The sequence below is a fragment of the Nomascus leucogenys genome, chromosome 23 (genome assembly GCF_006542625.1).
Source record: "Nomascus leucogenys isolate Asia chromosome 23, Asia_NLE_v1, whole genome shotgun sequence".
Taxonomy (NCBI): Eukaryota; Metazoa; Chordata; class Mammalia; order Primates; family Hylobatidae; genus Nomascus; species Nomascus leucogenys.
In genome coordinates, this window is record NC_044403.1 from 6,757,843 (window position 1) to 6,785,516 (window position 27,674).

The 27,674-nt window shown below is 37.4% G+C and overlaps 2 protein-coding genes across 7 annotated transcripts in view; both read right to left on the minus strand.

Annotated features, from left to right (window-relative positions):
* The window catches only part of PPFIBP1 (PPFIA binding protein 1), a 542,301-nt gene that overhangs the window by 379,602 nt on the left and 135,025 nt on the right, over window positions 1–27,674 (minus strand). The window lies entirely within an intron of this gene.
* The window catches only part of STK38L (serine/threonine kinase 38 like), a 114,309-nt gene that overhangs the window by 10,243 nt on the left and 76,392 nt on the right, over window positions 1–27,674 (minus strand). For 4 of the 6 annotated variants that reach the window (XM_030804630.1, XM_003265632.2, XM_030804629.1 and 1 more), the window contains 8 exons: window positions 18,181–18,325; window positions 13,851–13,902; window positions 7,892–8,014; window positions 7,287–7,370; window positions 3,471–3,594; window positions 1,481–1,635; window positions 721–823; window positions 488–549 (listed from right to left, as the gene is read on the minus strand). In XM_030804630.1, coding sequence (XP_030660490.1) covers window positions 488–549; window positions 721–823; window positions 1,481–1,635; window positions 3,471–3,594; window positions 7,287–7,370; window positions 7,892–8,014; window positions 13,851–13,902; window positions 18,181–18,325 — 848 coding nt within the window. Of the gene's footprint in view, window positions 1–487; window positions 550–720; window positions 824–1,480; window positions 1,636–3,470; window positions 3,595–7,286; window positions 7,371–7,891; window positions 8,015–13,850; window positions 13,903–18,180; window positions 18,326–21,169; window positions 21,203–22,260; window positions 22,462–27,674 lie in introns of those variants that run through there. The other 2 variants (XM_030804633.1, XM_030804634.1) reach the window with 2 other exon arrangements.

Here is a 27,674-nt window from a genome sequence, read left to right on the forward strand (position 1 = left end):
TATCTGTGGCAAAGCCAGCTTTTTCAAATTGCATGTTTTATTGTAACACTGTTTACATCCCAAACTTCCTGTTTACTTTGTCTATAAAGAAGTTCTTAGAAACTCACAACCACCTTACTTGCTGATTGATACTTGTATCAGGATTTGTAACACAGTTATGAAAAATGGAAAAATGGAAATCACAAGGCATTCATTACAATTGCATTCACCTCAGTGAGTTTTATTTAAAGTGCTAATTACTAGTAAACAGCTTACTTGTAGGTATGCTCAGTAAACTACTCTAAAGTTATAAAGTAAAAACCAACACTTTGCTTTACAGGCAAGGAAACTTAACAAAGAAACTAAGAAAACTGTGTGATCCCAGAGCAAGCGCTATCACTGTTATGAAGTAAATACTAATTATTATAAAGATAAAAATAATCAAGTTAAAACTAGGAAAGATTTTAGGACCAAGGCACAAAATTCTCTTAAAAACTGGTTGACTCACCAGTTGTCTCCTGTTCTTCTTCCAAGTTTCTGCTTTCCTCTTTGAGTTCATGTTCTGAAATGCTAATTTCAACAGTATGGAATTGTAATCACGACAGAAAAATGATCTCCACAAAAACAAAATACATAATACATCTAAAACACAGTGGATTAAGGAGTGGGGAAAGGGAAAGAACCTTCCGTTCTCTACAGTATCTTAACCAGGGAAAAAAGAAAAACAACAACCAAACTTACAGAAGTCACTTGGTGGGTTGTGTGTGAGATTTCTATAAAATTCAGTCCTGTGAGCTTTCTTTAATCCCGTACATAAACCAAAATCAGACAATTTTACATGACCCTAAAAAAAATCCAGTAAAATTAGATCATATTAACTTTGAAAACAAAAAGCCTTATTATAAACTCCTCATTAAATGGCAATTATAATAAAAATTGTTAGCTTGGGATTTATACACATAAAATGTAAAATTTTAAGTATCTGATGATTTTTTTTTTTTTTTTTTTGAGACGGAGTCTCACTCTGTCACCCAGGCTGGAGTGCAGTGGCACGATCTCGGCTCACTGCTACCTCCGCCTCCCGGGTTCACGCCATTCTCCTGCCTCAGCCTCTCCGAGTAGCTGGGACTACAGGCGCCCGCCACCATGCCCGGGTAATTTTTTGTATTTTTAGTAGAGACGGGGTTTCACCATGGTCTCGATCTCCTGACCTCGTGATCTGCCCGCCTCGGCCTCCCAAAATGCTGGGATTATAAGCGTGAGCCACCGCGCCCGGCCTAAGTATCTGATGATGATTTTTAAAAGTAGAAAATGGAGGGAGATAAAAAGAGAGCTATATTCCCTGTTGTCATTTCATTCCCAAGTCCTCTCCTAGTACCTTATCATATAATGTTGTTTAGCAATATTCTAAATTGCAGTTGCTGATTTCCATTCACAAAATCAGCTCTACTGCTCTAAAAAATAATCAACAGCCTAGTAATTCACCAGTTTATTCACATGCCTTGGCATCCAATAAAAGGTTGTCTGGCTTAATATCCCGATGGATGAAACCCAACTGGTGGATCGCATCTATTGCCAGAACAGTCTCTGAAATGTAGAACTGTGTTTCCTCTTCTGTCAAGGTGTCTTTCTTCATTAGCAATGTCATCATGTCACCTAAATAAAGGAAAGTCAAATATATTATTATTGAAAATGCCTCAAAGGTGGAATACCTTGTAAAAGCTTTCCTGCCTTTTTTTTTTTTTTTTTTTTTTTTTTTTGAGACAGAGTCTCACTTGCCCGGGTTGGAGTGCACTGGTGTGATCATAGCTCACTGCAACCTCCGCCTCCTGAGTTCAAACAGTTTTCATGCCTCAGCCACCCAAGTAGCTGGGATTACAGGTGTGCACCACCACACCCAGCTAATTTTTGTATTTTTAGTAGAGGTGGGGTTTTGCCCTGTTGGCCAGGCTGGTCTCAAACTCCTGGTTTCAAGCTATCTGCCTGCCTTGGCCTCCCAAAGTACTGGGATTACAGGCATGAGCCACCATGCCCAGCTAGCTTTCCTGAGTTTGCATTTTATGATCTACCCAGTATATTTCTAACCATATCTTGGGCCAAATAAAAGTGCTATTGCATAAGCAGAAGTTTCATGACTTTTAATGGTTTTAAGGCAGAGACCATGTGAAATCAAATCACAAAAGAGCTGATAATGAAGTAATATCTACCACTGAACTTCTAGAATTAACTGCTGAGGAAAATGTCAAACTGTGCAAAAAAATCAGAATAAGTGCACCTGGAAACCAAATATATTCTTTTAGAGTTTAGTGGGACATTATCCCACTAAAAAAGGCACCTGCAGACATTCTTTTATTTTCAAGGAATTTTAAAAGTTTTAACAGTTTTAACTGTTATAAGCACTGGTGCACTTATAACACAGAATTGACAACTGATTACATTTTTTCATATATTTTTTGAGGCTTTAAAAAAAAATAGGGGGCCAGGGGCAGGGGCTCACACCTGCATTCCCAACACTCTGGGAGGCTGAGGTGGGTGGATCACTTGAGGTCAGGAGTTTGAGACCAGCCTGACCAACATGGTGAAACCCGTCTCTACTAAATACAAAAAAAATTAGCTGGGCATGGTGGTGGGCACTTGTAATCCCAGCTACTCAGGAGGCTGAGGTAGGAGAATCACTTGAACCCGGGAGGCAGAGGTTGTAGTGAGCCAAGATCACACCACTGCACTCCAGCCTAGGCAACAGAGTGAGACTTCATCTCAAAAAATAAAAATTAAAACAAAACAAAACAAAACAAAAACCCAAAATTCTTTGCCTTCCATTGCCATTCTTTTCCCCTTGCCCTCTTTGCTGAGCAATGATTAAACCTCTTTTCTTTATAAATTACACAGTCTCAGGTCCTTTTTTTTTTTTTTTTTTTTGAGACGTAGTCGCGCTGTTTCGCCCAGGCCGGACTGCAGGGGTGCTATCTCGGCTCACTGCAAGCTCCGCCTCCCGGGTTCACACCATTCTCCCGCCCCAGCCTCCCAAGTAGCTGGGACTACAGGCGCCCACCACTGCGCCTGGCTAATTTTTTGTATTTTTAGTAGAGACGGGGTTTCACCATGTTGGCCAGGATGGTCTTGATCTCCTGACCTCAGGTGATCCACCCGCCTCGGCCTCCCAAAGTGCTGGGATTACAGGCATGAGCCACTGCCCGCAGCCAGCCTCAGGTATTTTTTGTAACAACACAAAATAAACTAATACAACTTGTAACAATCTAATTATATACAGTGAACCCAGAACAGTAATATTTAAAATGTGCTAACTTTATCATTCCTTCAAAACAATCTGTTTTGTGGTAAAAATGAGCATCAATATGGTAGTAAATATTTTTAAACTGTGACTATGTAAAGCCTCAAAGAAAATAAAAGTAAACCTCACCAATAAAATTATTATTGCATATAAAGATGTGCTTGTATCAGTCTGTCATTGATACAATGTTTGCTTTTACCTCCAGGGAGAAATTCCATGATTAGATAAAGATTCCTCTTATCCTGAAAACTATAAAACATCTTCACCACCCAGGCACCATCTGCTTCTACCAAAATATCTCTTTCTGCTCGGATATGGGCCACCTAGATGAATATATTTTTGAAAAAAATAATCGTAAATACATCACGCATTTGTCAAACTCATCTCTTACACTTATCCATCCATAACAGTTAATGAAGGAAAGATGGAGTTTCAGAAGATTTGATACATAAATGAATGTTCATATTCTCATCAAATATGGAGAGCCTCAAGAAATAGTTTATTTTAGCTTATATCTTTAGGTCTGAAAAGGTGAGGTCAACAGGTACATTATGTGAAGCTAAGGCCTCTGAGGTAGAGCAAGAATCAGTCTAACAACTTTTTAACCAGAATCTCTACCCAGCCTAGGATCCTGGCTTTGTCATATAAATTTAGGGCACTAGTGTGACTTTTAAAGTTAAAAGTAGTAAGCAGGGCCGGGCACAGTGGCTCACGCCTGTAATCCCAGCACTTTGGGAGGCCAAGGCAGGCGGATCACGAGGTCAGGAGATCAAGACCATCCTGGCTAAAACGGTGAAACCCCGTCTCTACTAAAAATACAAAAAATTAGCCGGGCGTGGTGGCACACGCCAGTAGTCCCAGCTACAAGGGAGGCTGAGTCAGGAGAATCGCTTGAACCCGGGAGGCGGAGGTTGCAGTGAGCTGAGATCGCGTCACTACACTCCAGCTTGGTGACAGAACGAGACTCCATCTCAAACCAAAAAAAATGAGTAAGCAATGCCCTGTAAATTGGTACAGCAAACCTAAGCTTGGCTAAAAATAGCAAACTATTTTTAATTGTTAAACAAAGTTCCCAGCTTGATCATTATTTGGTGTTTTTTTTAAGAAATAGTAACAATTATAGTAACTTTATATTATATTGTTATTGTTATAATATAAAACCTCTATCATATCTATAAATGTTAGCTAAAGCAAATTTGTGTAACTTTTCGGGATTTTGCCACTGATTTCTCAGACACATAATTACTAGAGATACTATTATGTGAAAATGTTACAGACTGGAAAATTTTATGAACTGGATAATTTATGAGGTTGGTATAACTGGTCAGTTTGCAGATGCTTTTGCATTAATATATTTATACACTTTTTCCAAAGGTTAATAATAAGATTTGATTTATGCTTTTGCTATTTTCATTGTGCAACATTATAAATTCTGGTCCAAAGCACATGAGAACATACATTTGTAAACCTTTCTATGATAATAAAATGTGATCTGCTTAAAGTGTCATATTTGGAATTACTCCTAGTGCAATAAATATTCTGAGATCAAAGTGTAAGAGTTGAGGAGTAAGAACTTGTTTTCTGGCATGAAAATACTTTATAATTTCTATGGATCTGTTTCATTAAGTGAAAAGTGGTAGCAAGAGTGCCTACCTATTACCTTTCATGAAGCAATTTAAGGTGGTAAGGAAAAGCCCTAAACTTTGGTGTTGCATCTGGTGTGTAAGGAAAACAACTACAACATAAATATGGCTTGATTATTTTTAAATGGTTTAAAGCCAAATTACAGGTTCTCTTTCCAAAACAGGATCCAAAGGTTGGAAAGTATGACCTATGGTAATCTGGTACAATAACAGTGGGGAGATCAGTTGGTATTTAATTTTGTGGGGGTGGCTTGCATTAAAATAAATGTGATAAAAGTTAAAATATTGATGTATTAGAATTGAGTAGAAAAAAACTTTCTAAAACAAAATCCAGTGGTAACAAATGCAAATTAATTTATACAGGGGTAAAAATACAACCCCAAAATGCAAAAGCAACTAGACGTTGGGCTACGACAGTGAGATTTCCGCCCCCCACCTCCCCACAGGAAAGAGCAGTGGTCCAGAGGCTCCTTAACTTCCCACAAAATATTGTAGACCAAGGGCTGTCCAGTACAGATGTAACGCAAGTCATGTATGCAATTTTTAAATTTTCTAGAAGCCACATACAGAGTGAAATTATTTTTAATAATACAGTTTATGTAACCTAATATATCCAAATATTATCACCTTAGTATATAATCAATATAAAAATCATTGAAATATTTTACTTTTTTTTTTTTTTTTTTTGCACCAAGTCTTATTTGCTGGATATCTCAATTTGTGCCCAGTAGCCACATGTGGCTGGTATCTACACTACAGCTGGAACTAACTGCTTCCTTCTGTCCTTCCTATTATACCCTGGTAGGACTAATCCCATTATGGCTAAGTTAGATTCCTGTTGACCTCCTTGTCTCTGAGGCTATGCATGTTTTCGTTCTTTTTTTTTTTTTTGAGACGGAGTCTTTCTCTGTCGCCCAGGCTGGAGTGCAGTGGCGGAATCTCGGCTCACTGCAAGCTCTGCTTCCCGGGTTCACGCCATTCTCCTGCCTCAGCCTCTCTGAGTAGCTGGGACTACAGGCGCCTGCCACCACGCCCGGCTAATTTTTTGTATTTTTAGTAGAGACGGGGTTTCACTACAGCCAAATATGCAAGACCGAGACGTGGTCTCGATCTCCTGACCTTGTGATCCGCCCGCCTCGGCCTCCCAAAGTGCTGGGATTACAAGCGTGAGCCACCGCGCCCGGCCTGGCTATGCATCTTTACCCACATCCTTATTGCCATCATTATCTTTTTCTTTTCTTCCTTTTTGTGGAGAACGGGGTCTCGCTATATTCCCATCATTATCTATAGTTCTGTAATCCAACTCAGTATCTCAACCTTCCTTGCCTTCCAAACCTCTTTCCTCTGGAGAATCATAGCCTGTCATCAACAAAATCCCCTATAACTCTGTCTCCAGATAGTTCCTATTACCTTCTTACCCTCACTGAAACTAGGGTGAAAAATCACCCAGCTATGCCAATGGGTTTCACTTTAAATTCATGACTGCAAATCTCAATGAGCCTTCAACTGCATTTCCTTAGCAGGTCTGCTTTCCTGCACCTGAAAATGACCATTTCACAATTTCCCTCCTTAAATCTTCAAAAAGCCATCCCTCCTTTACTCGAAGCCACCCCTTGTAACTGCATTAAGGCACAGGAAACATGGAGAGAGCCCAGAATATTTACAAAGTTACAGATTTTAGAAATATGTAAAATCAGCAAATTTCCAGGAGACTAGATTTGATTATCTGATACGTGATAGGGATTCTGGGAGCCGAGAACTGTCCTTTATTTTCATTGTAGTCAGAAAAGGAGGTATTTCAGAAGGTATGGACTGAATGTTCATGCATCTGCAAAATTCACAGAGTAAAGCTTTAATCTCCATTGAGGCTGTATTTGGAGATGGACCCTTAGGGAATTAATTAAGGTTAATTAATGAGGTCATAAGGGTGCAATTAGTGTCCTTATAAGAAGAGACACCAGAGAGTTCTCACAGGAGTGTGTGTCCCTGCACACACCAAGGAAAGGCCATGTGAAAACTTAGTGAGAAGGTGGCCATCTGCAAGACAGGAAGAGAGGCCTCACCAGAAACCAAAACCTGCCCAAACTTTCATTTTTGACTTGTAGCCTCCAGAACTGTGAGAAAATAAGTTTCTGTTGTTTAAGCTAACCAGCCTGTTGTGTTCTGTTATGGAAGTCTAAGCAGACTAATACATAGATTATAAATTTGGAAGAAACCTTAAAAGAATTGAGAAACACTAAAACAGGCTACCAAAAAATTAATAGCTTATGTAATAAGATGTGTAAATTGCTTCTTAAAAATTCTAATATAAACAGTCTTAACGACTTGTTAGTGGATGCTCCTTTATATTACGTGTGTTAAAGAACTCATACCTGCTCTTTTTCAAGCATATCAGCCTTTCTCAATATCTTCATTGCATAGATATGGCCTGTATCTTTCTTCTGGACCAACCGCACCTAAAAGATAAAAACGTGTATTATAAATGTTAGACAGTCACTATTTGTTCAGGAATGAAAAGTAGCTTCCTTTAAAGAAAGCAGGAATTTGCCAGTGTTGGTATTTCAGGAATTTTATATATATATATATATATACACACACACACACATATATATTCTTTTGAGATAGCGTTTCACTCATGTCGCCCAGGCTGGAGTGCAATGGTGGGATCTCAGCTCACTGCAACTTCCACCTCCCTGGTTCAAGCGATTCTCCTGCCTCAGCCTCCCAAGTAGCTGGGATTACAGGTGCCCACCATCACGCCCAGCTAATTTTTGTATTTTTAGTAGAGACAGGGTTTCACTGGCCAGGCTGGTCTCGAACTCCTGACCTCAGGCGATCCACCTGCCTCGGCCTCCCAAAGTATTGGGATTACAGGCGTGAGCCACCGCACCCAGCCAGGAATTATATTTTAACACATATTTTAAATTATCTTAACATACATATTTGCAGCAGTAGTGACTTTTAAAAAGAAGCACACCTCTCCAAAAGCTCCTCTTCCTATAACTTTCAGAGACTCAAAGTCATCCAAGCCAAGTCTGGTCCTTTTGAGCCGTAAGAACTCTGTTTCTTTGCGAGCGTGTTGTGATCGACGCAACTTTTTCTATTAAAAAAAGACAATTTAAACGGATGATTTTATAATCAGGTTGTTTTGACGGTGCTTCTAGTATTAAAAGATGATACACGTAAAAATAAATGATAGCACTAATATGTAATATACTATTAGGCTAAAACAATTTAAAGAAAACTTTTAAAAATTTTTAACAATTGATAAATCTTTACTCTTGAGGTGGACTCCATTAAATATGTAATTTAGTCCATCATATTTGTCTATATATATATGTATAACTTATTCTTTCATCTATATGGTAACTTAATTCCATAAATAAAAATTAAATGTTAGTAAATGTTAATAGTATTCTGATACTGATTTTTATTCTGTCAGGAAATCTGCTTTGCTTCAATTCCTTAATTTCCAAGGTTGCTCTTTCACAACTACTGAGACTTGTGACAATAAAATAATAACATAATGGTAGTGTTTCCAAAGAGATTTACTTGTGGTAGAATTTACTCTTGGGCAAATTTTAATAAACTGCTTGAGACTTGGCATACAACTTCCTGAAAATATAAACTTGCAAAAACAGTTACAAGAAGAAGTCATTAAAATATCCAAGTTGGTAATTTCGTAACTGATTCTACAAAGACCATAAAAAATAACTTCCATTAATAAGCAACACTGTGAAATACCTGAAGGTTACATTTGGAACAGGCATTTATTTTATTGTACTAAACTTCATTTTTCACCCTCACCAATCAAAATTCTGTTTTTTGACATAGTTAGCTCCTAGTAGAAGAAACACTAAGTGGAAAAGAAACAATATCAGAGAAAAAATTTAACTCCTGTTCATCTTCAACTGAATCCTGTCAAGCTTTCAGTGCTTCAGTTTGGAGGGACAGACAAATCAAAATGACAGTAACAGCTTAGAAACATTGCTTCTAAATGCAGCTCATGGTATAGCCTCTCCCTACTCCCGTGGATATCTGTTTTTAAAAGGGTTAGGTGAACTATTAATTAGAAATATGTATGTCAACATGTATTATCAATGCAATGGAATTCTGATACTTCTAACAAAGTTAATCTAAGAAGATGAAATCAAGAAATGTCTTCAAACAGCTAAATGAAGTTATACACTAAGGCACACCAATGGTGTAAATTATGACAGTAATGAAGATAAAAATCAAGTACACAAATTAACAGGCTTTGCCTAATGTCTTTTTTTAATGTCTTTAATGTCTTTTTTTAAATGTCTTTTTCCACATCTGATATTGATTATAAAATACAATGGTACTATGGAAAAAGTAAGCAAGCAACAATGAAAGATAATTTTTTTCAGTAAAAAGTGAGGCAATAAGCTGGGTGCGGTGGCTCATGCCTGTAATCCCAGCACTTTGGGAGGCCGAGGTGGATGGATCGTGAAGTCAGGAGACTGAGACCGTCCTGGCCAACATGGTGAAACCCTGTCTCTACTAAAAATACAAAAATTAGTCGGGCATGGTGGCATGCACCTGTACTCAGGAGGCTGAGGCAGGAAAATCACTTGAACCCGGGAGGCAGAGGTTGCAGTGAGCTGAGATCCCGCCATTGCACTCCAGCCTGGGTGACAAGACCAAAACTCCATCTCAAAAAAATAAAAGTGTGTGTATGTGTGTATGTATGTGTATATGAAATTCCTGAAATACCAACACTGGCAAATTCCTGCTTTCTTTAAGGGAAGCTACTTAAATATCAGTTTAATGGAGCTAAAATTACATTGATATAATTAAGAAAACAAATGCGGCCTAAAACAATAGTGAAGACTATTTTTTTGCTGCTTTTTACATAAATGCAATGACAAATACCCTTTTTTGCACATAGGTGTTCAAAAACACCTTTTGAATAATAAAAAAAAATTACTAGTAAAACAAAAGATAGTTCTAAAAAGTATCTGATTTTAAATTTTAAGACTAATTTTTAAAAGGCCACTTGGTGGCACTATAGTATCACGTCCTTTAAGGAAGTAGTGAGGAGGGTTTTTTTTAATTATATAAATGAATAAGTATAAGAATTTTGAAAGTATTTTGAATCTCTCCCTTTATAGATTATAAAACAGTACAGTTGGATATAGTTGCAGAAATCCTGCTTAATCTGAATGGAAAAGATGACCTCACTAAACACAGTTTCATAAATTGTCTAGTAGTTTGTATAATGCAGCACTCACACAATTTATGTGGTTTTGGGCACAGCCATTTAATAGCAAAAAGAGTCACAAGTGTATGGAACACATAATTCTATAAAAATGAGCATCACCTATAACATTGTTACATTACTTAAAAAAAAATCGATTCCATGATTTTAGTGTTAGAATCAGTGTTGCAGTCCAGAGGTAGCTGAAGCAAATTCATGTTTTAAAAAAAAAAAAAAAAGTCGGTGAAAAAGCCTGTTGATATATCTACTCACAACTGGTATAGATTAAGTAGCCTTGAAAGACAAACAGTATCCTTGCGGTAACTGCATCCTTTCCTCTTCAAAGAAGACAATAAAAATCTGTGGTCAGCTTAACATTTCACGACTCTCTTTTATAGCTTGAACTTGCCTATTTAGTTTTTCATTAGAGTAAATAACATTCCATGTTGGATGGGATTTTCTTAAGTGAGATGAAACTAGAAAGTGATTTTCTTCCTTTCTCCATTCCTTTTTATATAGGTGTTCCTCAAACTCTCGATCTGTAGGGCGGCCAGTATTTGTATAAGACAGACAGTGCATACAAAAGTTTTCAGATGAAAAGGGTTCAGCTAGCAACTTTATCTATTTTATTTTTATGAAACAATTTTATTTTTTATCAAACCCACCCCATATAAAGATGCTGTAACATACTTTATATTAAGGTTGAGAGAGCTTGTCTATTTTACAGAATTTGATATAATCCAGGCTCTAGCATGGAACCTAATAATAAGCACTTGTGGAATTAAAAACATTTTTACAGAAAAACATCAGAAGTTTTATAAACTGGTATTATGGGCCACTGACTATTTTTATGGAAAAATCATCTATTTTCTACAAGTTATTCAGAAAAATTAGAGAAAATAGCTGTAAATGTAGTCAGTACTTGCTGATGCAGACCAGAAGTTGCAAACAGGAAGCTACAAACTATATTCAACCTACAGATATATTTGGACTGCACGTTGTTTTTCAAAAGCAGGTGATTGGTTATTCTGCAAAAAAAGTCCAGATTACTAGCTTCTCTGGAAAAACAGGGCCTTGGCCACAGGGGCCAATGGTAGCAATCCTCTTTAGATGAGCCTTGGTTCCCTAATTTGTCAGTCCCCACCACTGATGCCAGTCCCCAGGAGACATGTCCAAGTGGGCTGGGACTCTTATTACAGCAATGTGAAAAGTGGCATGTCTTTGCCAACAGATAAACTGTAAGGATCAATATTTAAGAAAATAATATTTTTTAAAAAGGAAAAATATTAATCTATTTCTTTGTGGAAGCAAAAAAAAAATCATATAAGTTGAATATGTAAACACAGTATATCTGGATCAAAAGAATATAACCTTAGATGCCACTATGAAACCAACCTGGCCAGCTTGTCTCACTTCCGTTGCCTGCTTAGTGTTTGGGCATCTGTTTTTGCAGTCTCTTCCCTACACTTCAAATTAAGATCTTACGTTTAAGATTTCTATATCAATATAATGATGTATAATATATAAATGCAATTATATGGTTATTAATTATAAGAAATTTATCATTCTAACTTTAAAATGAGGAAAGATATGCTCATTCTTATTTTTTCTCTATAGATTGGAATACAGATTTGAATCACTACCTTTCTCACTAAAATTTAAAGGACATAAATGAGCTTTTCAAATATTAATGACACATAAATAATGATAGATTATTTTAAATGTAAAACCATTTGAGTTGTCAAGATTGAGTCAACTGATTAACAAAGTTACCATCTTTAGTATAAGTCATAAAATATTGTATTTGATTTAAACATTGCAACTATAAGGAACAGGTACAGTCCTAGGAAAGGTACAGGGAAGATTAGACACTGATTTGATTTCAATTAATCATTTGATGATGGTCTACTCTTTAAATATAGAAACTATTTTTTTTTCTTTTTTTGAGACAGGCTCCCACTCTGTCATCCAGGCTGGAGTGCAATGGCACGATCTCAGCTCACTGCAGCCTCCGCCTTCTGAGCTCAAGTGATCCTCCCACCTGAGCCTCCTGAGTAGCTGGGACTACACACACAGGACACTATGCTTAATTTTTAAAATTTTTTTGTAGAGACCAGGTCTTACTATATTTCCCAGGCTGATCTTGAACTCCTGGGTTCAAGTGATCCTGCCATCTTGGCCTCCCAAAGTGCTGGGATTACAGGTGTGTGCCACTGCACTCAGCATGTTAAACTAATTAATCTAGGTTGTGACTCCCTATTGCCTGGTACTAAAGTATACCTTTTTTAGTACACTATTCTAAACCTAGCTTTCCATGGTGTGCTATCAACTTACCTCACTATTTCCTTTTATTGCACCCTTTATAGCTCAAATGTAAACTCATTATTCTGTATATGTATTCACTATTTTGTATACATCTCTTACCGCTAATGTAAATTCTACCCATTCTTTACAATTCAACTCAATTGTTACTTCTTCTATGAAACGTTTTCTGATCCTCTGAATTAAAGGAAAAATCTTCTCTATATTTTCAACGTTCACCACATTCTATCATGTGTACATATTTTTACACACACTCACTCACTCTCTCACTCTCCCTCTCCTAATCTAAAACTCCTTGAGGGCAAAAGCCATTATTCATTTATTCACCAAATATTTATTCTAGCTCTCTGCCAGACAGCTGTGGAGATAGAATGCTCAACAAGATGTTACAGTGTCTAGTCTTTGGGAAGACTGTATTTTAAGGCTCCCATGGGGACAGGAACAGTAGAATACAGAAGGTACCTTAAGAGGTTAAGAAAGATTTCCCAGTGGAAGTGATGCCTGAAGCGAGGCCTAAAGCTGCTTCTTTGCCCAGGCTGGAGTGAAGTGATGTGATCATAGCTCATGGCAACCTCAAACTCTCAGGCTCAGGTGATCCTCCCACCTCAACCCTACCAAGTAGCTAGGACTATAGGCACGCACCACCATGCCCAGCTACTACAGATTCTTGAAGAATAATGGGAGTTGGGTAGGAGTAAGGAAGAGTTCCAAGCAGCAGAAAGAGCATGTGAAAAGGTCCGCAGGCAAGACAGGGGACATCAAAGAAATTCATACTTGTCAGCGTGGGGGGTGGGTGACAAGAGGTGAGGCTAGAGAGAGATAAGCAGAGGCCAAGTAGTGAAGGTATACCAATGTTAAAGAGCTTGCCCATATCCCGAGATAAGGGAGCCAGTGAAGGGTTATTAAGCAAAACAGTGACATGATCAAATCTATTTTTAGACCGATTACTCTAGCTGCAGTATGCAGAAAAACTGGGGGTGGGAAATGGGGAGACCAGTTGGGGACAGTTATTTTTCAGGTTAAAATATATGGTAGTTTAAATCAGGGTAATAGCACTGAACTAGAGAAATAGATAGCTTTAAAAGAATATTTAGAAAAAATTTTAGAAGAGTTAGCAATTGATTAATTCCTCCCAGAGCTTGCCTTTCTCATTCCACACACCTAAAATACATTAGGCAATGTTCTCTAAATATGTGTTCTTGGAATTTAAGAAAAAAACAAAACTGCCTCCTTCTAAAGATATCAATAAAAGATATCCATGACAGCAACAAAGTAAGAAGCCCATATTCAAATGATAAAATCCACATTATTTAAGTTATAAAATACCTGATGTCAAATGAATGAAAAGTCACTGGGGGTGCTTTTGTACAGTAATTATAGGTAATTACATTACCTCTTCATCTGCTAATCCTTCTTCTTCCATGGCCACTTCTAATTTCTTCTGCCTTTTCAAAGGAAAAAACAATTAAATTTTAAATACATTCCTAACTATTTCCACTTAAGAAATATACATTTATTTATTCAAGTTAACCACTTCAGCTTGCTAGGCTAAAAAAAAAAAAAAATCTTTCAAGTTGGATCAAGATAATCACTAAGAATAGTTTTCTTTCTCAAAAAAACAAACCCAGATTTTGCTTTCTCATACTGGCCAAATGAATAATTTACTTCTGAAGCTTACTTCACTCTCCTGCCTAAATGAAATGTTGGCAATGACTGATGTTCTAATATGGAAAACTCTGCTATTTAATGTTCAATCCACCAATATCATTAATATTTCCCAATGCTTACATTAGAAATATAAAAAGATGACTATACTGACTAAAAGTATAAAATTTTAAGGTAAATATCCCTGGTTCTAACACTTATTAGCTAAATGAGCTTGGCTAAGTCCCTCATTTAAACTCTAAGCTCAGTTTTCCTTAACTTATGAAGGAAAAATGTTCAATGCAATTGCATTTATTTTATTGTATTAAAATTATTTGAAAATTGGAAAGTCATACATGTGTATTTTTAAAAACCCACCAGCGGCCGGGCGCGGTGGTTCACGCCTGTAATCCTAGCACTTTGGGAGGCTGAGGTGGGCGGATCACGAGGTCAGGAGATCGAGACCATCCTGGCTAACACTGTGAAACCCCATGTCTACTAAAAAAAATACAAAAAAAATTAGCCGAGCATGGTGGTTGGCGCCTGTAGTCCCAGCTACTTGGGAGGCTGAGGCAGGAGAATTGCTTGAACCTGGGAGGCGGAGGTTGCAGTGAGCCAAGATCGTGCCACTGCACTCCAGCCTGGGTGACAGAGTGAGACTCTGTCTCTAAATAAATATTTTTTTAAAAACCCACTAGCTACCAGAACATTTGCTTTTCTAGGTACAGCCAGGTTCAGTTATTCATTTTTTTTTAAACAGCACCCTTGAAGTTAGTTAAGCTAAGGATCTAGGGTGGATGAAGTAACTAAAACTAGAGAGATAGTTGTGGAACACATTTTGCAACCCATTTCCAAGTGAGTAGTAGTATTTTATTTCTATTGTATTGGTTTTCCCTAAACATAAACCTAGCCGAACTCCTCCTAATTAGTTCTGGAGTGTGTCAGAATAACAGTAACTTTTCAGGATTTAACTGAATGGGTATAAGGGTTAAGGATTGAAACCCTCCCACAACTTTTTGATATTTCTTATTCATGGCTACATGTCCAAAAGTAAGCTTTTTCCTAAACCATCATTAAGATCACTTATTTTTCCTTCTTATAGAAGATTTGTAACATTTAAAGCCTGTTGATCCATCAGCACCCCACTGGAGAGGATGAGGCCTAAGAGCATATTCTCCACCACATGTTTCCTCAGTGCTTGTCATAGGCACCTACCTTGGTGCTTATTATACTGATTTTAATCTTTTGTTTATGCATTATTTCCCCTGGGCCCCAACCCTTAGACAAGAATAATCTCCTAACATCAGATTCTGTGCTGCCATCACCTACCCCTAGGCACTTCAGTGCTGCTTGTTGAATGATTTCCAGTTTTCTCCTCTGCAGAAAGAATCCAGAGAGTAAGAGGACCATTATTCTGGGAGGAGCTATCAACATATAAGCAACTTTATTCTTCTGTCAAATTTCCACTGTCCCTTTCATCAGTTATTGCCAAGACTAACACTTCATGAAATCATTCCTCATTCTGGAAGAGATACAGTAACTTTTATCCATTTCTACCATATCTAAACAGGAAGATCCATGATTTCTGTTGTACCTTTTTTAAAAATAGTTTTCCACCTAAAATGCTCCTACGCTTTGCTGCTCTGATTAGAAATTTATTGGGCTTATGCATTTATCCAATTAGTTAAGCCTTAAAAATACATCACATATTTTCTTAAAGTATAAGCTTTTAGAAAATATGAGCTGATTGTTTGACTTGACTTCCAGTGGCACCAAGCTGAGACTACTTTTTTTTTTCAATAACGCAGATAATTTTATTGTTACTTTCCTTTATTTGGAAATAGAAAGCAAACTGAATTACTTTAACACTGCAGCAAGTAAAGACAATGAACCTTTGAAATTCTGATGAATTTTTTTAAGTGCCTGCCTTTTCTTCCTTGGTTCTCTTCTACTTTATTCACTCTCCCAGGATGGTCTGATCACTTCCAGAGACTTTAATTACCCTTATAATTCATTTAATTATTGATATATTTAGATTTTTATTTCTAACTTATTTTGTGCTTTCTATTTTGGTATTTCATTTTTTCCATTTTTGGTATTTCAGTTTTTCTTTCTCTCTTGCATTCTTTTGAACTGACTTTTTTTTTTTCTCATTCCAATTTTTTCCTTCTTCTAATCTGGAAATTACAAACTCTATTTTTATCATTTCATGGTTACTCTAGAAATTACAACATAATTTGTCAAACTCTGAAGCTAATCTCTATGCCCTTTCTACTAAGATCATTAAGAACACCTTAATTCTAATTACTTCTTTCCTGAATTACATTCTGCTGTTGGAAAATATTATAATTCTATTTTTAATGTGTAAGATATTATCGCTATTATTTCTGTTGCTTTATATAATTTTTGTTGAGATTTATCCACCTACTTACCATTTAGATCTTCTATTTGTGGTCACTTTCCTTCTGCCTAAATGGAACCTTTTGGAATTTCTGCTGATGCTCTTTTTGTTTGTTTGCCTCTGCTCCATTTTCGTTCCTCTCCTCCCTTTCAGAACTTTTAGAGATACGTCAGCTCTTCTCATGATTCTCCATGTTTCTCAACTCTCTTTCACATATTCCTATTTTAAGTTGATTTCTGAAAAATTATTTTCCAGTTCACTAATTCTCACCATACCTGTATCTAATCTGCAGTTAAATCCATCCAAAATTAAATTAGACTTTTCCTATCTATTTCATTTAAACTGTACCACTCTCAGTTTGCCCAGGCATGAAATTTCAGAGGCAACACTGACTTATTTCCCTCACATTTCATATTTTGCTAGTAGCCACATTTTGTCAATCTTTCTTACTTGTCAGTTCTCTGTTGTTGTTGTCACAATTCTAATTCAAGCCTCCTTTCCATTTACCTGGACTACACATCACTAGCCTTTCCTGTTTCTAATTCCCCACCCTGACCCCAAACCATTCTCTGAATCACAAATAAAGTTCCCTTCCAGAGAAACACTTGTTTTCATTTGATTCTTCTGCTCGAAAACATCCAAGGCTCTCCACTACCATGAAAAGAGCTATATTAACAAAGAATCCAAGGCTCCCAGGATGTTGCAATCTAGCACATTCTGTGCTTGAGCCAAATTGGACACTACCTGACCTGGTGATTTCTTCTGTCTCTAATATCCTTCCCTCCTGCTCTTTTGCCTCTGTCTCCTTCCTTTTATGCATGTATAAATAGTTCTTTTCCTTTAGAGCCCTGTTTAAATGCCACCACTATTTACAAAGGTTTCCCAGTTGCCTAGACAAAAGCACATTCTCCCTTCCTTGTACTTATCTTAATATTCTTCACTCTTTCATGTAATATTTATGTGTGTTATCTCCTTTACTATAAGTTTTCTAAAGTCAAAATAACATGTCATTTTTTTTTATTCTTCTATTCCCACCGATATGCACTGTAAATGCTTTTGGATTAAAGTCAGTCATTCATAAAGCATCTTTTTTTTTTTTTTTTTTTTTGAGACGGAGTCTCACTCTGTTGCCCAGTGGGGAGTGCAGTGGTGCGATCTTGGCTCACTGCAGCCTTCAAGCGATTCTCCTGCCTCAGCCTCCTGAGTAGCTGGTATTACAGGCACCCGCCACCACACCCAGCTAATTTTTTGTATTTTCAGTAGAGATGGGGTTTCACCATGTTGGCCAGGCTGGTCTTGAACTCCTGACCTCAGGTGATCTGCCCACCTCGGCCTCCCAAAGTGCTGGGATTATAGGCATGAGCCACACCACACCCAGCCAGGCATCCCTTTAAAAGAAAATGTAAAGACATATCATAATTTCATGTTTGGAAAAGGTTTGTTAAAACATAATTGACATGTCATATGGGTATATAGATGCACAAGACTTGGGGCACCTCAGGAAACTACTCTGTGAAAATAAAACACATGTCTATGTGCACTGTCAGTACAGGAAACTTAAAAACAGCATGCAGGGATCCATAATATTCATATTATTCATGGAAAACAAGTTTCTATTCCACTCACAGCACAACAACTTATTTAACTAAAAAAAAGTTATGATTAGCCCTTACTATACCTGGTTTCTCTCTCTTCATGCTGTAAAATTAGGTTGCTATAAAAATTCTCCAATGTGAGCTTGGCTACAGTCACTCTTTCCCGGGTATGGTTGCTCATAGGAAAGGTTGTTGTAGTCCCTGCCGTCATTGCCATAGTAACGGAAACTGAAACAACATAGAAAAAATTATTCAGTGGGAAAAAAAAAACCTATCTTTTATAATAAACTGAAAATGTTTAATTTCAACTAAGAAAAATTCTACCCTAACAGTTAACACATCCAAGTATTTCACATTATAAATAATACAAAGCTAGGGAAGAAAGAAAAGCACTATTTCCAAAGCAAGAGAAATTCATACTGTGGTGGTAAAACCAGGAGTTAATGACAGCAAAGAAGAACCGGTGGCATCCATATATAATATAGACACATTTATATACAAAGGTCACATTCAACAAGCATTAAAAACAAGAAAAGTTCCAGCTATTTTGTTGTTTCATTACTAAATAAAATCTATAAGTTAGTGCTAATAGCTATGTCCCTGATAAATGTCAGTCTCCTAAGAGTTAATGCAGTTTAGTTTAACAGTAAGAAGTAGCTTCTGCCTTATGAATTCTATGAAACATGAAGTGTTGTATCAAATATGCATATAAACACCAGCCTAAAGCAATGTTCACATATATTATAGGCGGAAACTACTTTTAGAAACAGGCCCCTTTGGATGGGGCTCATAGCTGCCCCATTTCATTCTGAATTCTGGGTCATTCCAAAAAGTGCTATAACAAGGTATAGTACACTTCTTCAGACTGTGCAGCCCATTTCATTTTCAAATGAAATTCAAATGCCTATAGGAACCAAGAAGGAAACAGAAATGTAGGAATGAAGCCAGGTAACAACAGCAAAGCTTTGTGGCCTTAACTGGATGATGTATGTCTGCTTAAAGGCATTCCAGTGCCAACTTTTAGAGATCACTGGGCCATGCAAACAAAGTACTGTTTCAAAGAAGATAATCTGGACTATTAGATAAGGAGTGTGGCAAAATGGCCACTTCACGGGGGGAAGACTGAACTCTGATGGCTGCGGCAGGTGGCCACTGACCCTAAGAGACTTGCCTCCTATGGCCACATCTGGATAAAAAGACTAGAAGAGTTCATACATTAAAGAGGCTTTGCTTATCTAGATGAAGATCATAACAGACCAGTCCAAAGAAGATCCAGCTTGCCAAGAATGACCATCCAAAGCATTGTTAGTTGAAAAGTATTCCCCAAACCTGCTACCTATGCCTCAACATCCATCTTGCTTTAATTACAGGAAGATACAGAGCCCTGGATGTGGACCTGAAGTGGACTAGATTCCAGGGTTGATGGAATAAACCAAAAGACGTCAAGCAAGTCAGGTGTAGGTTGAAAGCAAACAATTATCTATGGCAAACTCCCAGTTCTACTGTTGTCCTGTTAGGGGTTTATACCTCACTGTACTGCTTGAGCCTCAGAATCATTATGTCTAAAACTGCATCTATTATTTTGGCAATATAAATTTGTTCCTCTGCTGACTACTTTAAACGAGCTTATCGTGTCACTTGTTTAGAATCAGTCATGGCTCCTCATTGTCTACTGCAAGTCAAATTAGCTAAACATGATAAATAAGAACAACTCACATACACTGAGTATGGTTATATATCAGGAACTTTATGATATTTTATTCACTGATTTCCCCCTTTTTTTCTCCTGAGGATTTAAGATAGAGGCACTTGCTATGCATGATTGCATCTCATCCTCACAACAGCCCTGCAAAGTAGGGAACTGAAGTTCGGGGCAAGTCACCATAGCTAGTGTGATGTGGAGTCAGGACTCCAACTTGCTATCCTTACCTGTTGCTTTTTATGTTTTCTATCCTTATCTGATGCTCTTCCTCACCACTCATTCTTTTCCCAACATACCTAGCTCTTTCATGCCTCCGAGCTCTTCCATGACCTATCCCTGAAGCAGTTATATCCACCGCTGTCTCTGCAGGAATCTGCTGATCCTTTATGGCCCAGTTTAGCTGAAGTCTTACTGCTGTGGTGACTTCTCCAACATGCTCTACCAGAAGAGGCAAAGCATTTCTCATTTTTTTGGTGTGTGTTCTCTAACATTTGTAGTCAGGTACTGGTGCTTATCACTCCTAAGAAAAATTCAACCCTAACAGTTATTCCACCAAACCAGGAACACCTCCAGGTAAGAACTCTTTCTGATTCATTTTTCAAAACTCACAACAGCACTGCATCTGACTCAGAGTAGCCATGAATGAATGAATGAGACAACCTATTGATTGGGGGAAGGGAGGGGGCGCAGTAAGAGTAGTTGAAAGAATTAGCCAATAGTAAAGTACTCTATAAAGACTGGCTAATAAGCAACTGTGGAAAAAGAAATTACAGAAGGTAGAAGTCAGAAATTAAAAGATCTAATCCCAGCCTTGTTGCTAACTGATCATACGGTCTTATTCAAATCAGCAGAACACCCTTAACTCAAGTCACTTTTCCCGAAACAGGGCTTAAAATATTTGCTCTGCCTGGTTCACAAGCCTAGTCTAAGGCCATCTGAGATAATACACAGGAAAGCCACAATGGCTTATACAAATGTAAGATACTATTCTAGGCACCTAGTTTAATCTTTGTATTGTGCTAAATGCTTTAATAATAATGAGCATTATTTTTTAAAACAATAAATAATGAAAAATAAACTCAAGAATTATCATGGCCAAGTGATTTTTATGGATTAAGCTGCTCTTACTGGATTGCTACAACAATGCTGCCAAATCATTTTTGGAAATTTCAGAATCATTGGGCTCATGTTCTGTGTTTCAGGATCAGATGCAGAAAGGTCAAAGAATGCCAGGCACAGTGGCTCATGACTCTAATCCCAGCACTTTGTGAGGCCAAGATCACTTGAGGCCAAGAGTTTGAGACCAGCCTGGGATCTCCCCATCTCTACAATTTTTTTTTTTTTACTTAGCTGGGTGTGGTAGTGCACACCTGTAGTCACAGCTACTCTGGAGGATGAGGCAGGAAGACTGCTTGAACCCTTGTTCAAGGTTACAATGAGCTGTGATTGCACCACTGCACTGCAGCCTGGGTGATGGAGCAAGACCCTGTCTCTAACTGGAAAAAAAAAAGGTCAAAGAAGGAAAAGTGAAACGGATCGTGCACAGAAAACATCTCTGAAATCAAATCACATTTGTTAACTGGGGCTTGGGGTGGGAGAGGAAGGATAGACTAGAAATTGAGGAATTTAAGTAAATTTAAGAAACCCAGACTACACAAAGTTAAATAAGTTTCTTACTATAAGACTTCTCAGCATCTTTTTTTTTTGACAGAATTTCGCTCTGCTGCCCGGGCTGGAATGCAGTGGCGCGATCTTGGCTCACTGCAACCTCCACCTCCGGGGTTCAAGTGATTCTCCCACCTCAGCCTCCCGAGTAGCTGAGATTACAGGTGCACGCTAATGTTTGTATATTTAGTAGAGATGGGGTTTCATCAAGTTGGCCAGGCTGGTCTCGAACTTCTGACCTCAAGTGATCTGCCTGCCTTGGCCTCCCAAAGTGCTGGGATTACAGGCACAAGCCACCTTGCCCAGCCTTCCCAGCATCTTTAATATGCTAACATGCATCCTGCATCCTCAAAAGGAGGACAGGTGTACAATTTGCAGTAGTATTCCAGTGAACCTTCCCTAGGCATATAAAATTGAAGTTCATAGATAGTTCTCTTCAAATGCTTTTTGGTAAACAACTGCCTGTTACTTTTTCAACAAATATTTGGGGCGGGAAAACCTTAAAAGTACCATTAAAGAGCAACACCCTACGATTGTAGAATGATTTCTGACTTGCCTTGTATTTGTTCTAGCAAGCAGATACTAATGATCAGAGAAAATGTCTGGAAGATCTGTAGCCAATAAAAATGTATAAAGTGGTTTGCCACTTTACAAGTTTGCCTTTACAAAAGGTCAAGACCCAACTCTAGTTGTCCAAGGCCTTATATATTCCTTTCAAAAAGTGAATGGTGAAAAACATAAAAAACCTTTTATAATGCCTCTTGAAAAAAGCACAAAGAAATAACACATGACTCACAGAATTATGCTGTTCACAGTTATGCTTGCAGAAATGGGAGAGAAAGATGTATGTTGAACTTGGGGTTTGGCCTTGGAGGGAGCTGACTGTCTGCCAAGGGGCCTTGTCGAGCAGGCTGCGCCGCTCGGTCTGCCAAGCGGCAAGGTCTGGCCCTCAGCTGCCAGTGTCTCAGGGCAATCAAATTCTGGAAGCCACTTTATCCTAACAAAGTTCACAAAAGACAAATATACAAGACAGAATGCAGTTTATTGATTTACACAGTAAGAAAGTGAGTAACAAGATATTAAGTTCAGAAGATTGCTTGGCGAGCATGGCATCAAAACAAAAAGAACTGTTATTCAATTTAAATGTTTAATGGGATTAGGATAAGGTGGAATCTAAAACACACAAGGCTGATGGCTATCTTGCCTAGAGCACCTATGTCCACTGGAAAGTGGCTATAGGAGATGGTCTGCTACAGACTAGGCCTTCCCAGAATGAAGCCAAATTGGGGGGCCAGAGGTGGACAAAACTTTTGAGGAACATTATTGAACAAAACTTTTGAGGTAATTTTTGTGAAACATAAATAAGTGTTAGGGAATTCAAAACAATTCCAAACAAAAGAAATTGTCTGCATTAACAGTATAAAAATAGAGCCAGGCATGGTGGCACATGTCTGTAGCTCCAGCTACTTGGGAGGCTGAGACAGGAGGGTCATCGGAGCCCAGGAGTTCAAGGCTGTGGTGCACTATGGTGGCGCCTACGCATAGCCACTGGACTCCAGCCTGGGTAACAGAGCGAGATCCAGGCTAAAAAAACAAACAAAAAACCCAACAGTATAGAAATACATATGAGGTCATTTTAGTTAAATATTTATGAACCTGAGGTCTTCAAAAAAGAAGGTAAACAGAAGATGAGGTTTCTTCCATCATAAGAAGTTGTAATGAGTTTTACTCCAAAATTGGAAGTGGATGTCAAGTAATGAAATATTCCTTTTAGACACTATATAATTTAGTAACGATTACGATGTTCTTTCCATTGTAGTTACACATACATGTATGTCTTGTTTAAAAACCAAAGAAGGGCAAAATCTCCATCTATTTATCTTTGTAATGAAAGCATCACACTACCTGGCAAAGTGCTGAGCACACAGTAGGCAGTCTGTTAGTGATGGTAACTCGACGCTAATGTAATAGATTTTAAATTATATGTGTGTTTCATATATAATAATTTCATTTGGGTTAAGAAATACAGAATCATTTGGTATTCTATTAGCCTTCAGAAATAAATCTTACTTAAGAAACATATCTGCAGAAAAAACAAAAATCCCACCCTTACTCATGATTATACAGTATCTTTGTAAAGATTAGCTTTAAAAACAAGAAAAATTTATTTCCTTCTTACCAGACACAGACAGACTTTTAAAAATTTAAATTATACAAAACTATGAAGTGATCAAATTATTACAAAGAATGGTCTAGATGACTGGCACTTATTGTATTGCAAATGTATTCCTTTAATGGATTTAACACTGTTCTTTTTGTTTTATTAAAGCTCTTTCTTTGGCCAGAAAAAGAACAGGATACAATTTGCAAGTCTAGAATTCCTGGACTGATAAAAACAACACAAGGTGCCCTTGAATTTCCTGTTCACGTGTGTTTTCTCCAGACTGCTCTATTCATTAATGGAGACACTACCAATAGTTAAGTCCAACATTCTTTTTTATCAAGCCTGGGGAAAGGAGATAACAAATCTGGCACTCAGGCCATTTATAAATAGATGTGGTGTCTCCGACCATTTACCAACAAACTTCTAAAGGAAGAAAATAGAACCGCTTTACCTGGCTGTAAAACAAATTATTTAACTGGTGATTTCACCTTAGTTTTCACATACTGCATTTCAGAGGAAGGAGTGTCCTTAATGCTACTATATTGCCTTGTAATATAAAAATTCGCCTAAATTCAGTTCACTAGTTGCAATCATAATGCCCTAGGCTACAATAAGTCCTCGGATTGTACACTGTATAAACTGGGTCCCTAATGAAAGGGCAGCTACAGCTTCTTTCCTCTCCGAGGCACAGTCTAAAAAGCAAGAAATTCACAGTCAGGTGAAGTTTCAAATCCCAGCATTAACTTTTACTAATTGTTTTGTTTTCAACCAACATTTATTGCAGATATATACCATGTTGACTGTACGAAGTGCTGAGAGTAAGACTGATAAAACACAGTTCCGGCCCTTAGGGAGTTCATGATCTTATGGAGACACAAAGTAGGGAGAAATCAGCGCTTCAAGAGGAAGGATAATCAAAGGTTTAATAGAGGAGGTGATGCCTGAACTGAATCTTGGAGGGGATGGGGCTATACTAAGAGTTCACCAGTCAGATGGACTCAGAGGAGGAAGAGCTATAAGGCATGAAATACACTGACACACTTAAGCATACAGATAGACTGAGTATATTTGGTTAAATGGCAGAAGATGAAGGTAGAAATAAAGAACTTTTTTGTCACGTTAAAAAATTATTCTGAACATAAATGGGAATCACTCAAGGCTTTTAATTTAGTGAAAATCTAACAGCCATTAAAGAACATTTATTGAGTGTTTACCCAAGTACTCAGAATTCTTCTAAGAATATTACATTCTTAGAAGCGTTTAATTCTCCTAACCAGCCCTCAAATCCTATCTGATTTGCACTTCGGATAGATTATGCTGGTACAGGGAGGATGGCCAAAAGGCTGGAAGTACAGATCAGACTAGAGGAAGTAATCTGCTCAGGAGGCTTAATAATGAATAGTCAGGGATTACAACCCGGTAGCCTGCAGAATCATTCTGTTAGGCTTGTGCTACAATTTAGAAAGTAGAAGGTTTCACATGAAAATCCAGGTTTCTGGTTTCTCCTGAAAAGTCTGATCTGTCCACAATGAGCTCTGTTAGCTCCACAATGACAGCTGGAGCAGAGCTGCAGCCGGCCCCTTACAATACAACATCCCACCTGTCCACCAACTCTCCATTCCCACGTGCTCAGACTCATTCACTTTTTGTTACCCACATTTTATTACCCACCTGCTTCCTTTACAGCACATTTGAAATTACAGAATAGTGAGGGCCTAATTAAGATAGTAGCAGAAGTGATGAAAAGAAGCCTCAGTTAGTCAGCTGGAAAGACTAAAATCTCTAATTATCTCTAAGTTTCAGATGTGGATGACTGGGTAAATGATCAGTAAGGACAGAAAGTATAAGAAAAGCTAGTTTAAGAAAGTTAGTTTAAGGCTGATCCTGTCTGAGTTATTTAACCTGAGTCAGGATCCACATTTCTAAAATGGAGATCATAAATGCCAACCTTATAGGGTTGATATGACGCTTTGATGGTGGCAGAGCACAGGATGAAAGGCCAGATTGCCTGGGTCTGAATTTTGGTGCAGCCATTCACTAGCTGTGTGACTTTAGGCAAATTAAACTTTAAACTTTCTGTGTGTCAGTTTCCTGTTAAATAAATATAATAATAGCCAACTTGTGTGCATGCTTATTATGATAAGACTTAAGATAATTCTAAAAGTTAGTACTTGTAAAAGGACTGAGATAATGTCATGTGTTTGATAAATCAATAAATCAGTGAAAAATATTTTTAAAGTATCTCCTAGCACATATTAATGCTCAAAAATTATCAATTTTCTTCCCTTCCCTGCTCAATCTTCCTGCTCATCCCTCCTGTCTTGGGCTGCTGCCATTGTCAGTTTGTAAATTTAATCTCTAATAGATATTCCCTCTCTCTTCTGATCTTAGCCTACTTCTTTGACAAATTAGATTACTTCTAATGGAGAGGGGAGAGAAATGTAGCAAAAAGAAATATTTAAAGTAAAAAAAGAACTCTTGGTAGAAGCCTTACTAGAAGTTGGTAGTGATTTGGGGTAGAACTAGAGGTAGAATTGTTCCAGGGATGAGCTAACCCTTTCTCTCACAAAAGAGTGATTCTCGTGAGGCAACACACACCAATTTATTTATAATCTCTTTACTGTGTCTGCTGTTAATAGCTTTTGTTTTTATTTAACGTGGCCCTCTCCATGTGGCGTATGCCCTGATCACTAGACCAGAGGAATGCATTTCATAAACAGACACGCTTGTCTTTGCTCCTTCTGTGAATCATAGGTTGGTGATGATGGCACAGTGGTGCTGAACTCAACATTAGCATTTTTATTTTCAAACTGTTTTGGAAATAGACAGTTTTCCTATGCACAAAAATATAGTTCAATGGTTGAGTACCTGAAAGCTTATTTGGCTGTAGTAATGCTGTTCATGTCAGAATACCTGAGTTTATTGGTCCAAATAATTACTAAAAATCCCTCTGAACTTTATTTTTTTTTAAACTTGCAATGAGAAGGGGAAAGTGTTTATAAACCAAATGCAAACAATTAAACTAAGAGGTAAATTTACCAAAGCAGCAATTTTATTTAAAATTCTATTTACCGATCTTAATGTTTAGATAAAGTATCACCCTGTCTTTCTCAAAAACATTCAGAAAGAAGCAGTCTATTCTTATAATATTTGTAAAATGTAATTGTTCTATTGCTATATGCCTATCTGGTAGTGCACTAGATTTTGTCTGCAAAAAAATGTTCAGCTGAATCAAGTCATAGTTAACTTTAAAAAATTACCTCAGCAGAAATGCCACATAACTTCAAATATTTATAATCTAGCACCTCAACGGGAAAAAAAAAATCAATGCCAACTTTTAGATAGTACGGGCATCCCTAAAATAATTTTAAATCAGTTTATATTACTGGCACACACATGAGCACATACAGAAAAATATTTGTCTTGATTGACATAAAAGAGAAAAAAAGCCACAATTTGCAAGGGGGAGTAAATGGCAAGGGGGAGGAGATGACGGGTAATGAAGGTGAGGGGAGACCAGAGTGAGTATGTCAACATTATTTGTAAAGGAGGAAATATTCAGAGGTAAAACAAAATGAAAACAACTGGGAAAAAACAAATTTATAAATATATATATATAATGATATATCTTTATGTTATTCATATTTAATTATAAAATATATACAGAAATGTATAGAATTTATAAAGATGAATTAAGTGGCCTAGGGAAACTTTTGGAGAGCATGAGAGCATGGTTGGGGGAAAGACAGATATTACAGTGATCTAGAGAATTTGGGGCCAACAGGTTTAAACTATGGCTCTGAATTGTGGGTTTGGATGAGTGAGATGATAGCTAGTGCATCCAGAAGGATCTATCCTTCCCTTTGCCTTGTCAGCTGAGCCATGCTTCCAGCTATTAATACATCCAGTAACCCAATATCATGAGTTTTCTTCTATATTTTTCACTTTTGTTATAAAGAATATGGGTCAGTCAAAAGTAAGACAAATGATTTTTTAAATAGGGAAATTTAAAGTTTAAAATAAATGTATGCTTTAAAATGTTAATT